The sequence below is a fragment of the Macaca nemestrina genome, chromosome 11 (assembly GCF_043159975.1).
Source record: "Macaca nemestrina isolate mMacNem1 chromosome 11, mMacNem.hap1, whole genome shotgun sequence".
In the NCBI taxonomy this organism is placed as follows: domain Eukaryota; kingdom Metazoa; phylum Chordata; class Mammalia; order Primates; family Cercopithecidae; genus Macaca; species Macaca nemestrina.
The window spans coordinates 66,618,582-66,632,666 of record NC_092135.1 but is presented as its reverse complement, the minus strand read 5'-3'; the positions used below and the strand labels follow the sequence as shown (position 1 = coordinate 66,632,666).

General features: G+C 38.3%; 1 protein-coding gene across 4 annotated transcripts in view; it reads right to left on the bottom strand.

The window, feature by feature from the left end:
• LOC105483289 (ceramide synthase 6) overlaps positions 1-14,085 on the bottom strand; it is a 321,163-nt gene that overhangs the window by 65,471 nt on the left and 241,607 nt on the right. For all 4 annotated transcript variants that reach the window (XM_011744078.3, XM_011744079.3, XM_071072896.1 and 1 more), the window contains exon 6: positions 10,550-10,642. In XM_011744078.3, coding sequence (XP_011742380.1) covers positions 10,550-10,642 — 93 coding nt within the window. The remainder of the gene's footprint in view (positions 1-10,549; positions 10,643-14,085) is intronic.

Sequence of the window (14,085 nt, the reverse complement as noted above, 5' to 3'; positions counted from 1 at the left end):
TAATTAGAAGTCTGAAATAAAAGAATTCAAGAAAGAGTCATCCATTTTAGTATTAAAAGCTGGTAAGATAATGCTGTTTTTTCCTCATTACATTTTCAAATAGCATTTAGGGAACCTAGAAAACTTTTCTAGTCTGTTCTGTGTAGCTTTCACATCAGAAATTCCTGGGTACAGGTAAAATTCCAGCTACCTGGGCTCCATCCCCAACTGTTAGAATGAAAATCAGCATCTTTAATTCCGTTCTCTAGGGGAATTTTACGTACAGTAAAATATTAGCACCAAACATCCAGAGGGATCTACCTCTCATTGAGACACAGATCTGAAAGTTTATATAACGCAACTCCCTTCACAATGATCAAGCTGTAGAGAATCTCTGAAATAATATTGTTTTCAGGAGGCACTACAAATTCATCTTGATGTACATGCCTTTACAAAAACAAAATTCACCCATTTTTCATTAAAAATAATACATACACATACTATAAACAGGAACTGTTCCCTAAATTCTCATTGGCTGGATAATATATTAATTTTATGCAATCTCTTTTGGGAATAATTTTTGCAACTGATTAAGAAAAAATATTAGTGAACCTCTTTATAAAGGGAATTTAGAAGATCAAGATTTTAATTAAAGGCTGATTTAGATGTGCACAGACAAGAAGAATATGAAATACTTCTGAAGTGCAAGAAAAAGGCTCTTCTCCCTCAGATGCAAATGACGCATATAAGCTTTCCTGAATTTAATAAAATTAATAAATCTGTAATCTAACTAATATGAATAGAAGTCAGGTAATAGCACCAGGTTACTCAATGAACTGATTTTCAGACTCTCTAGGAAACAGAAGAACAGCAGCATAGCTTAAAGCTGATTTCATTTTATGGCAACTGCAGTAATAGAAACCCCTCATTAAAAAATAAACAAACAAATAAAAAATAGTTCTCTTATTTGAAACTCCAAGGCACATAGAAATTTATATGACTTTTTACAGAGTAACATGTTTTTCTTTTTAGGGATAATAACAAACAGTTTTCCTTTCTCTCTTGTGATTTTCCTGCCTTGGCATAAAACTCAGAATGCTGGGGGTAGAAGTGGACTTTAAGCATGTAACTTGGCAACGTGCTAAAGAGAGCAGCTACTCAGTTTTCATCTCCATTTTAGAATGAATAAACAGATGGAGACGGTGAGGATTTCGGACAAAATTTACACACATCAAGAATAATCATAAGCAGCTTTTCCATTAAGGGAATATAAAGATATAATAGCTTTTCAGCCTTTGGAGATGGGTAAAGTCCTGATGATCAGGATGACTATATATAAAACCTCTTAAAGAATACCAAAACCCCCAAATAGTATACTAACAAATCTTAATATTAAAACTAATGTGTGCAAATAAATCACAAAATACGTCCTTAAGGCAAAAATGAAATACAGTACCAGAAATTCACATCAGAATAATTTGCTGCTTTGTCCTGTCTTACGGTGGGTTCTAGAATAAATAGCAGTACAACTTCTAAAGCTTTAATAATTTGGTTAAAAAACAAAACAAAGAAATAAAAGACTAAAAAATTGTGTAGGATTTTGAGACAATGGCTAAATAATAAAAATATATTTGGGGTGATTTATAGAAATCAGTTGATTCTGGGTCTCTCCCCATTAGATAATTTGAGGAGAATCATAATCTTCTCTTACCAATTCATGATGTGAAGAGTTCACGTAATGTATGTACAATCTCCCACAATTTATTTGGTTGTTCTGTTTCGACTGGCTTTGAATTTTGGCTCACTCTAAATAAGAGAGTTGGTTAAATGGACCATTTAAAGAAAGATATTTCACATAAGGCTCTTCAAAACTCCAACTAGAACTCACTTTTTTCTTATGTATAGCCTATGCACCCTAAGGTAAATATCTACAGGAAAATGTGGAAAGGAATGAAACTGTGACTTATTTGGGAAACGTTTGTTCCATTATAAAGTGGAGGAGTCCTGGCAGGAAAGAATCAATTATTCCCTTCTCCAAAATTCAGTCTGTGAATAAAATTTCATTCACATTAGATCTAGAGTTGAATCTATTTCAATACTTTTTCCCCAATAGATTATAGATTTTTCTCCTTTTGGACTAAATGTATACACATTTAGGTCCTTGAGGGGGATAACTGTAACACACATACTTCATTTTAAAAACACCAAGTGCCATGAAATTAATTGGTTTAAAGATGTTGAATTTACTATGGTTACTATCAAAATGTTTTTATAATGTATACTGATGTGATTTAAATATCTCCACTAGCCATTCTCAAATCTAACATCCCCACTGTCCATCAAATATGCACAACAGGTTATTCTACTTTACAGTAAAGACAGGCAAAGGGCCAGATGGCCAGATTTGGGTTTGTAAATAAGGTTTTATTGGAACACAGCCATGCCCATTTGTTTACTTACTGTCTATGGCAGTTGTCTTGCTATAGTGGCAGAGTTGAGAACTTGCAACAAAGATTACATGTCCCCCCAAATTAAAATATTACCTGGCTCTTCACAGAAAAGCTTTGTGACCTGCCTTAGTCACATCAAAGGACATACAGGAAAGCATCATATTGGAAAAGTCATATTATCTAAGATGTGGTAACCACATAGGCTCATGGCTAACTTCACCACATTTTTGTCAGACCAAAAAATGTGTAAGAGATTTAATTTTCATAGCTGTCCTGATGTAATCCATTAAATATTACTCTCAACATTCAGATAAACTATAAAGAAAGAGAACAAAAAAATTCTCATGATCAAGTATAACCACAGATTTTAAACAATTTGAAAACCAAGGAGACTTCACAAGCTTTCAAAAGTAAGATGCTTGTTTGGATTCAGTATTGTTTTCTCTACTGCTAGATGTGCCGTTACTTTATGACTTCTAGAAACATATATAAATGAAATAACCATTGTATAAGCAGAGTTTACTCAATCTTTCTCCCGTGCAACATTTATGGTCCCATTTCAAGATCAAGAACTCATAATCTTGTCTACTGTGAATTATTTAGTTAATATTTAATCTTTAATTGATTTTATCACCATGGAAAAGGACACAATAAAATTTTATTTGCACAATAGAAAACGGTAAGATAGTGCTGTTGATTAGCATCTGATGGGCCTGGCCAGAGCATGGAGCTTGATTTCCAACGCCTTGGAGTCCTCCTTCACGCCTTCCTTCCTCTCCTGATCAAAAGCACACTCTCCAAATGCACTCTGCTTTCAAATGATGTAGATAGTTTTCTTAATTATACATGTCTTTTTATTCACTGAACTTTAGATCCTCAGAAGCTCTCTCTTACTATGAGCCTTGCTAAATCACAAGTGCCTGGAGATGAAGGTCTTGTACTACACCTTCTGGGTTCCATTTAAATTACCCTTGGCTCAGTCACACTAGTTTGCACAGCTTTTAATGGGGAAAGGTCACTTCTGAGACATTTAAAACATACTCAATCTAACAGTCTTAAGTAATACAAGGGTTAGAGAATTAACTCTTTTTTTTTTTTTTTTTGCAATAATCCCCGGAACAGAGATAATGGTAACCCTTTATGATATCAAACAAACCCATTTGGGCTGAAAACATCCAGAATGATCAGTAGGGGGCAGATTGTGTTCTACTAAAATCAGAAACATCCCAGGACTCAAAAGCCATCGTCCATTTACTATAAAGGTCTTGAGGCCTAAATTGACAATGGGTAACCAGGGACTCAATTTTGTGCTTTAGACAGAAGATGGAAAAAGTCTCCCTCAGGTCAACCAGGTTGGGATGGCATGTAAATTGTCAGGAGGGGTTTGGGGAACTCTCATCATCCTCAGCCTTATCCTCTATATTCTAACTCCTCTTTCTTCAGCTGCCTGAGCTACCCACTCCTGACTCCTCACAAACATACAGAATTCTAGCTGCAGAATTTCCTGGAAGCTGCTTCTTGTCTCTGTGCAGACCTCTGGCCACACAGTTTTTTTTTTTTTTTTTTTTTTTTCTTCTGGCTGTGATGCTTGTGTTTTCTCCTCTTTTGGCTCCTGGCCCATCCCACCTTGACTACCTGGTGAATTCCTACTTACCCTCTGATTTGCCTAATTCTCATGTGCCAAAGGCTCTTCTGTCTGATACTGTCATTTATTCTTAACAACAACCCCATAAAGCAAGTGTGACTTTGAAACTCTATTTTACATAGAAACTGAGGCACGAGAATGCCACATCATTTTCCCTATTATACAAACAGTTTTGCCCTTGCAGGCCTCCTGAAAGGGCCTCAGGGATCGTCAGGGATTCAAACAGCACATTTCGAGAGGTACTGATTTCGACAAATTATTTCCAAATATTGTCCTAGGAAATGATAACTAGCCATATTATTATTAACATCTGCGCCAGTCAGGATAAGCTAAGATATGCAGCGATTACAAAGACCTTAAAACCTCAGGGGTTTAAAACAAAGGCTTATTTCTTACTCATTACATGTTATCATTGGTTGGGGGCCAGGGGACTCTGCTTGCCTGAGGCACTAAGAAACCCAGGCTGACAGAGCAGCCCCTATCTCTAGTGTTACTAATCACTGTGCTAGAGGTGGGAGTTCTAGAGAGTCTCATGCCAGCAACTATAATACTCTAGCTCAGAAGCGGCTCAAATCAATATTGTTCACAGCCCACTAGTCATAGGGCCCCACCCAATCACAAAATGGGAGGCTGGCTGAGAAGCACAATCCTGGGTGTGCCTGAGGGTGAAAAGCTGGCAGTATCTGGCAAGTGCCTTAATGACTACAAGGAAAGGCTACATTTATTGAGCATTTATGATGTGCCAGGCACTGTTCTAAGTACATGTACTACTTATTTACTTATTTACATTTACAACACACCCATGAGGTAGGTTATGTGAACTCCATTCTTTGGATCAGAAAACTAACGTACAGAAAGGTAAAGTAACTTGCTCAAGGTCATATCGAATTAGGAGTGGTGCTGGGCAGGTAGACAAACTCCAGAGCCCACGCCTTTAACCTCTAAGCCATATTGCACCCATAACAATGTTTTCCCCAGTCTAGGACAAAATGAGAAAAACAAGGACTTTTACTTAATGATAAATTTAAAGGATTGTACTTTATTACAATATGTTCTTTTTCCCTTTCTTTTATGGTAAAATGCCCTTTCCTTTATGAATCAATGGTGTTAATGGTAGGTGCTTTTTGACTTTCCTTACTGGGTCATTATGTTCCAGGTACTGTCTAAGCGCTATTTGTCAAGTACTGTACTACTTAGTTTTACATACATTATTTTATGTAATTCTATTCCATGCTGCTTCTTCGTAAGAAGATTAAAACATGCATTTTCCTTTCCCCTAAAACTAACTGCAGCAGGCAAGATCTGGAGCATGATACGACCTCCAAAGGCATCTAAAGCACTTACAATAATGGGCTCCAGTTATTCTCCGCAAAATGTTAGTAGAGAGCTTACACAAGCTCATCAATAAGTTTCTTGCTATACTTAATCATACCTCTCTGTCAGGAATCTTTTATAAGATGTAGTGTTTCTCTCGGTTTCAAGACCAAAAGAGCAACAAGTTGATTTCACCAGCTGGGCCCTGGAACTCTGCCAGGGATGCTTTCCTGAGAAGGACTCTGAACACCCAAGCCTTCAAGCCAAACAGCAGCTTAGTTAAAAGGGACATAGGATTTAGACATAAGCAAGCTGTTCTGAGCTCCAACGCGAAAATATTTATAAGCTTCCTTTGGATATTTTAGATGGCAGGAGAAATGTTCATTGTGAACAGGTGCTAAAGGATAAAATTTTGATAAAAATTAAGCCTTGGGAAATAGAAGATAATTTAAACATCTTTTATTTTTCATCTAATCTTCCCTTTGGGAAGATAATAGTATTTCTTATCACTGACCAAATAAGTACCAACTCTGGAAATGATTAAAAGTGAGGCAATGTGTTCTGTCACCATGAAGATGAAAAGTTCTCCCCTCATTTTTAAACTTCAGATTCTATGTGGAAATAGAGCAATTAAAAAAAAAGATGCCAAAAAAGAAGAGTTTATGAGTACAAAGCCATTTTAGAAAAATTCGTGAACCTAATAAATCAAAATAAGTGATTGTTAAACCTATTTAAAGTACTGATTCTAAAAGTTTGAGGCATGCATTTGGAGCCAGTGTTTATAAATCCTGGTCCCTGTTTGAAAATGGCCATTGACACTCTTTGTCACTTAATATGGGAGCCAAAGAAACATTGTGATAACCCTTCTGTTAACAAAGTCATGAACAGTCTTCTGAAGTTGATTTCCATACTGTATTGCCAATGGGTGTCTTCAAACACCCCTATCCCATCATAAAGAAGCAGGCTGTTTTTAGAGGCTTCAGTTAATAGTTCCAATACAGAAGGTGGAGAGTGCATCTGGCAGACAGAACGTGCCATAAATCTTCACTGATGGCTAGAACAGCAGGTCCTCCAAGTGGGGGCGTAATAAGGATGAAACTGCCAAGGACCCATGGGGCCATTCAGCAAGATGCAAAGGGTAAAAGCAAGCACTGCGGCTCCCTAATGAGAGATGGCAGCAGAGGAAAAGGCCTTCCTAATTAAAACCTGTGCCAGGGAATAAGCACGTCTGGTAGTGGCCAAATTCCCATTTTTGTGCAAGAAACAAGAATAAACCAGCTGCATCAGGAATGTACAAATGTAATCTGACCAGGAGAAGACAGAGGCGCTACCTATCTAAAACAAACTATTGGTGTTGACTAGCAAAAAATATACACTCAATTTCTAAACACTGACAATATATACAGGCCTAGGATCAATTCCACAAACTTTACTACAAAATTATCCCTTTTACAGGTGTTTTCCACTGATGCTATATATGTTAAAGTAATACAAAATGATACATTTCAATCCCCCAAAATAATTTACCTATGAAAAGTATTGAGATAATAGTCATTTGGCTTAAAGCAATTGATATGGTTTGGATCTGTGTCCCCTCCCAAATCTCATGTTGAAATGTAATCCCCAAATATGATTGGATCCTGGGTGTGGTTTCTCATCATTTAATACCATCCCCCATTGGTGCTGTCATCGGGATTGTGAGTTCTCATAATATCTAGTTGTTCAAAAGTGTGTGGCACCTCTCCCTCTCTTTTGCTCCACCATGTAAGACATGCCTTGCTTCTCCTTCACCTTCTGCCATGATTGTAAGTTTCCTGTGGCCTCCCCAGAAGCCAAGCAAATCCCAGTATCATGCTTCCTGCACAGCCTATGGAACTGCGAGCCAATTAAATCTCTTAAACTTTTCTTAATAATTTACCCAGTCTCAGGTGTTTCTTTCTTTTTTTTTCCTTTGAGACAAGGTCTGGCTCTATCACACAGGCTGGAGTGCAGTGGTGCCATGTTGGCTCACTTGGTGCACCACGTCTGGCTAAATTTTGTATTTTTTGTAGAGATAGGGTTTCGCCATGTTGCTCAGGCTGGTCTTGAAGTCGTCAGCTCAAGTGATCCACCCATCCATCTTGGCCTCCTGATGTGCTGGGATTATAGGCATGAGCCACCATGCCCAGCCACAGGTACTTCTTCACAGCAGTGTGAAAACAAACTAATACAGCAATAAAGACTTCTTGAGCCCTGCTGGCTCATTGCAAAGCCATGTTCCCCATGTGATGAGAAAGCTCAAGCTAGTGGAGGGACTTGGTAACTTTTGGTACAGCAATGTCTTACTAGGACTAGGCTTCTGGAAGCCAAGGACAGCTATTCCTGCTTTTTGACTCTGGATGGCACCTCTAGTTCTCACTAAGCAAGAGAAGGACCGATAAAATGGCAAAGAGCTGTGAAAGGCTTACTACCTGTAATGTCAGGAGCATGGCAAAGCAAGGATTATGTACGTGTCTAATCCAAGAGCGAATCACAAGGCTCTACTTGGTAAGCCTAGCCTCTAATTCATTCCCATATTACATGGCCCTGAGAAACTTACATAAACTCACTCTGTGCATCAATTTTCCCAAAAAAGAAGAAGAAGAAGAAGAAGAAGAAGAAGAAGAAGAAGAACGTTCTAGCTCTCTGTTATATAAGTGTTTTATGTGACTACCTGGACAAAAGGTCTCCTCAAAAAAGAAAATAAAATGCAACATGAGCCTTGCACAGTACCTGGCACATAGAAAATAATCAGTCTACATGTATTGGCACTACGTGACCAAAGACTCCCTCATGTAGGACAGAAGAGACTCACTTGACATACCATCACTAAAGAGTCTGTAAATGATTTCAGAAACCAACTCGGAGTATTGGGTACAATGAGTAAAGGAACCACAAATTATGGGTGTCAAAGAGTCATCTGTTATGCTCAAGCTTGCCTTGACAGGGGCCACCTACTTCTTCTGAGAATCAGTTGGTATATACCATATTAAGGGCCTTGTAGCCATACAAGCAGAAAAGACAGCTTTTTGCCAGCCAAGTAAGCCACTGCTGTAGGATGGCGGAAGGAGCATATGTGGGGAAGGGGACTTGGGTAGTAGGCCCATAGACTCTTAAAACGCTTTTCAGCTGCCACTTGGATACCAGTTTGCAACTTAGCAGATTACTGATTTAACCAAGAAATGACACATTGCAGTACTGTGCTCCATCATAACGTAAAGGAACTGATTTCGCTTATTCATTTACCCTCAACTTACTGATCCCCACGATGAGCAGCTACACTGATAGTCGTGGGGGTGCAAAGGTGAACATATCTTGCTTGCTGGGGACTAAGTGCTTATGTCCTCCTCAAATATATATATATTGAAACTCTAACCCCCAAAGTGATAGTATTAGGACATGGGGCCTTTTGGCAGAAGCCCTTGTGAATGGGACTCATGTCCTTATAAAGGAAGCCTGAAAGAGCTGTCTTGCCCCTTCCACCATGAGAGGACAGCGTGAGAAGGTTGCCATCTATGAGAAAGTTGGTTGTTGCTAGACACTGAATCTGCTGGTGCTTTGATCTTGGGCATCTCACCTTCCAGAACTGTGAGAAATAGATTTTATAAGCTACTCAGTCAATCTGGCATTTTGTTGTATTAGCTCAATTGGACTAAGACATTGCGTTTTATCCTCCAAGTATTTGAACTTTGTCTTGAAGGTTTTAGAAACATAATTCTTCGGCAGCAGACAAACAAGAATGACTACTTAGATAGGAAGACTGTTTAAGAGACTACATAACAGAGTGGGCAAAAGGAGAGGGAACTGTACGTTTGTCAGTGATATTAAGGAAAGAAGGTACACGGAGTGGCAAAAACAAGAGCAAAGGAAAACGTCCTGGCTGACATGACTGTTGGTTCTAAGGGTTACTGGAGGAAGAACAAGACTAGAAGACCATGTCTTCAGTCAGGAGCACTTTGCATGTAAGGCTTAATTTCCTCATTCATAAAATAAGCATAAATAATAAAATAATCAAACTGGATCTTTGATTTGTTGTCAGGACTAAATGATATAATGTACAAAAATAACACAATGTACGTTGTGTATCCCTTACCCCAAATGCTTGGGATTAGAAGTGTTTTGAACTTTGGATTTCTTTGGATTTTGGAATGTTTGCATTATACTTACAGATTTGCATCCCTAATATACAAATCTGAAATGCAAAATGCTCCAATGAGCATTTATTTACTTTAAGCATCATGTTAACACTCAAAAAGTATCAAATTTCAGAGCCTTTTGCATTTTCAGATTTAGGGATGTTCAACCAGTACTATCATCTGTGACTACAGATGTGGAAGTATGGACCCAGAGATAATGTGGGGCAGAAGAGAAACATTTCAGAATTAGTGGGATGTAGGTTATGGTTGGAAGTGTCAGGAAGTATAAACTCAATCATCCAGGGAGATGGCATCCTGTAATTCAGGTCCAGAACTCTGGTGCACCCAAATATGTAGGGCACAGGGCATTAAGACAAAGGACAGCAAGGTGACTTTGAAGGATTGATCCAAATATGGTGTCACAGAAAAATAAGTAGTAAAGAGCTAGAAGTGCCAATTTTGCCCAGAAGCTGGTAGGATGAAAGCCAGAATAAGTGGATTTAACACGTAGGGGGTCACACAAAAGCAATTCCAGTGGAGGGAATAGGTGGAAACCAGATCACAGTTCACTGAGGAATGCTGCATTTCCAAGATAAATTTTGACACTGGATAACCCTGCAATTGGGGAATTAATTCCGTAGGGCTGAAACACTGAGACTTTACTCTCTCCCAGGAGCTACAAATAGAATTTTTGCTTTTTATTTAATTTGGAGAACAGAGGACTTGGGAATTAGATTGAGAGAAAATTATTTCTATGGGGATTCACTGCTACATCATTACATGGAGAAAAGAAGGCTGAGTTTTAGGGGATGAGTGAAGAAATAATAGAAACAAAATACAAAACAGCACAAGCAAAAATAGAGAACTTTCTGTAATAATGCAGCAGGTCATACTAACCTAGGGCTGCCAGGAGAACAGGTGTGAGTGCCTTTGAGAGTCTACACCCACCTGCTAAGGGCCATTAAAGATGCATGTTTGCAAGCACTTTACAACATAACTGCTCTTACCTTTCTTTTGATATCAGTGAACTGCGAAAACATTAAAGACCAATAAAATGACAGCTCCAGGATGTAATAGTAGTGAAGGTCAGTTGTGAGTGGCTGAAGGTGAAAGAAAAAAAAGGAATGATTAATAGTTAATAGGGAACCCAATTTGTATCCCAGACATCTCAAGTTCACTGCTCAAAAGTAACATGGTCTTGCACCTGCACAAAGGCAGTTTCTGTCCTATTCTCTTTGTAGATGATGGAGCTTTGAGGATAACTTTCATCCACAGCTTGATGATATTACTCTCATTTCATCTCCGACTCAAAAAGCATTAATTAGCATGAACATTTGGGACTTCATTCATTATTCAGTTTAACAATAGCATTTATGATTCTTTGTCACAAGTATCTGCAAGATCCCTTAAGCAACCTGAAAAAACATTCTAATACAGACAAAGAATAACCCTGGACAACTGCTGAGAGTATAGGGACAAGACAGTAGGTGATAGGAACTGGAATACTATATGGGTCACTGAGGCGTAGATTTAAGTTTCGCATTGATCAGAAAGTTTTTTGTTGTTGTTGTTGTTAGAAAATGTTCAGTACATTTCAAATATCAAAAATAATTATTCAAAAATATTTACTGAAAGATCAGAGGGACAGGAAAGCTGCCAGCAGATACCAGACTAGGCACCCAGCCAGGATATCTGATCACGTCTCAGCTCCACAGCTTAGCAGATATAAAAGTTGGGTCTTAGTTTAGTGACACCTGCTTTAACTGCTTCAGAGGCTCAGGGTTGGGGGGAGGCTCAGAGAGGCAGTGGAAGTCAGGAATATTTATTTTGCACACAATCCCACTAAAAACAAGAGAGTTTTCAAAAAACATTTTTGATGAGTTGCTTTTAATTGTTATATTGAGTTGTAATGATATGTCTTGCTTTATCAAAATGAATGAAAAACATTTGAAATTCATCACACAAACAAGTCCATACCCCCATACACAAGACGATACCATATATGGTAAATATAATTGAAAGGTAAATGTTTTGTACACCAATAGTAGCATCATGAATGACAATCAGAAGAAGCTGGCACTCACCCACTCTATGCATGGGAATCACAGAAAAGTTGTCCTGCATAGGTCTCTGACAACAAAATACACAATGGGACAGGATACTCCAACCAGCAATTCTAAAGTCTAAATGACAATGAGCCCTGCTGTGGACTGAAAGTCTGTGTTCCCCCTAACATTCATATGATGAAGCCTAATCCCAATGTGACAGTATTTGGAGGCAGGGCCTTTGGGAGGTAATTAGGTCATCAGAGTGGATCCCTCATGAATAGGGTTAAAGCCCTTATAAGAAGGGACATGATCTCTTAGCGTATTCTCTTCTAGCAGCCTGAACGGAGACAAGCATCAATTCAGCATCTCCCTGAAGAGAATCCATTTCCCACTGAACTGTCCTTGTAAAACTTGAAGGCATTAATGATGAAGGATGGATATTCAGGGCAGATGGATAGCTGCAATAAAGTTTAGAAAATCGGGCTCTGGTTCAGGACCCTTTGAGCCAAGGGTAAATTTTAGTTTTAATGAGATTCCCTTACTTCCACCACCTGGGGAAAGGCCCAGAGGAATTATAAGGGCAAATCAGAGAGCATCTGGAAACCGCAGAGTTCATAGAGAGCGTCCCATTATAATAATTACTATGTCCAAGGAGTGCTTTGCAGTTGACAGTGCTCACTCACATGTTAATTTCTTTGGTTCTCATAAAAATCCTATAAAATTAGTACTATAATTCTAGACCTAGATTATATAGTTGACAGGAAATTGCTGTCAGTTAATTCAGGTTAAGAGGCTAAGGCTAGGTCTCATAGCTAGTGAGGCCCCATGACCACCAACTAGGGCATCTCATGTCCAACTTGTGCTTCTTATGTCAAGCTGGACAAGGTTCAACTGAATGCAGCTTCACATTATTTTAAACTTAGAATATACACATGTATATGAAATTATTTAATATGTAACAAATAACATGCGTACTTATATAAAGTAAGTGTATCCTTAATAAAACTGAAGTAGACCACTACTTTGTCACCTAAATGTCTGTTCAATTATCTATTTAACATATATGCTAAAGATATAATAAATACGCTTCATAAGCATGTCTTTAAAAGTGCCCTTAAGGATAGCAACTGACTTGGAACAGCAATCTATATATTTACATAGACATGCTTACACACAAAGTACTGTAATTGCATACATAATAATTGTATGTTGTTTAATTCTACCCCCACCACACACAAAGAAATCAGCTAATATTCTTTATTACTATATGGCATTTTCAAAGATGCACCATTCCCATGAGAGACCGTGAATTTGTCCTGCATTCTGGGGACTATATGCTGAATCATACAGAAAACAATCTTGATCTGAGTCCTCACAGATAGCACCTTGCCTTCCATACTAGTGGTGTTTCCTGTTTTTTAAAAAATTACTATCTCCCAGACCCTCAAACTTTCATGTTGAATCTACAGTGCTGTGAAACCCTCTGCAGCTACAGTATAGGCCATAGCTCTAGCAACTCATTTTCTCAGAAATAAGCAATTTCTCAGCTCCAGCCATGAACATGACAGTTATTCTGGACTAAATTATAGTTAGAAAGAAGAGTAGGGATTACATTTCATTTGGCATTTGTATGTACTTTTATAAACAGAAATGTAGACATACATGGATTTTGCCACTCACTATACCATTACAGGACACAAAGAGCCTTATGTGACAATGTTCCAAGTACGGTAAATAGCAGTTGGGCCTGAAAATTACAATTGTGTAAAATAAGCTATTGGTTTCACCATTGCTTTAGTCTCTATCAAATATCCTCTGAATGTTCAGCTTTCTTGCCATGTTCTATTGTTTATTTATAGTGTTTTCTAACGTGAATAAACCACTCGAAAGAGATGAAAATGCCAACTGGAATTCAATTTCAATGTGTCCTTAACGTTGAACTAGCTCAAGGAGTATCCAGTGCCAGTCCCCACCCTCTGCCGTGACACTGTGTGTAACAAAGAAGACACAGACACAGGGCAGGCCTGCTCGCCATAAGCCTGTGCATGCCCCAAAGACCAAATACCTCAACAGACAACCCAAAGAAACCCCAAACAAAAAACCTGAAGTTGCTCATTATAATGTATAATATGTCTCTTCAAAATACCTAGCTGCATTTGCTTCTCTTACATAACATCCCAACTGAACACGGAGTTATAGAAATTTCCCAGCTAGAAACTCTTAGACAAGTTCCAGCTTTTTTAACTGATCTGGGGACCACAACAACACATGCTTGTATTACTGAATTCATGGAAAGATGCAAAAGTGTGCCGGTGGGCAGAGATCTAAAATGCTTCCTTTCTGGAATATGATTTTAATCTCACTTTCAATGATGCTGTTTTTAGTTTCAGAAATAATCCTTCCACACGTCATAGTACAAGCCCATTTTTCTGCATTCAGGGAAACGGTGCTTGATTTACATATTTGGAGGCTGCTTCTAAGCCACAAAGTGAACT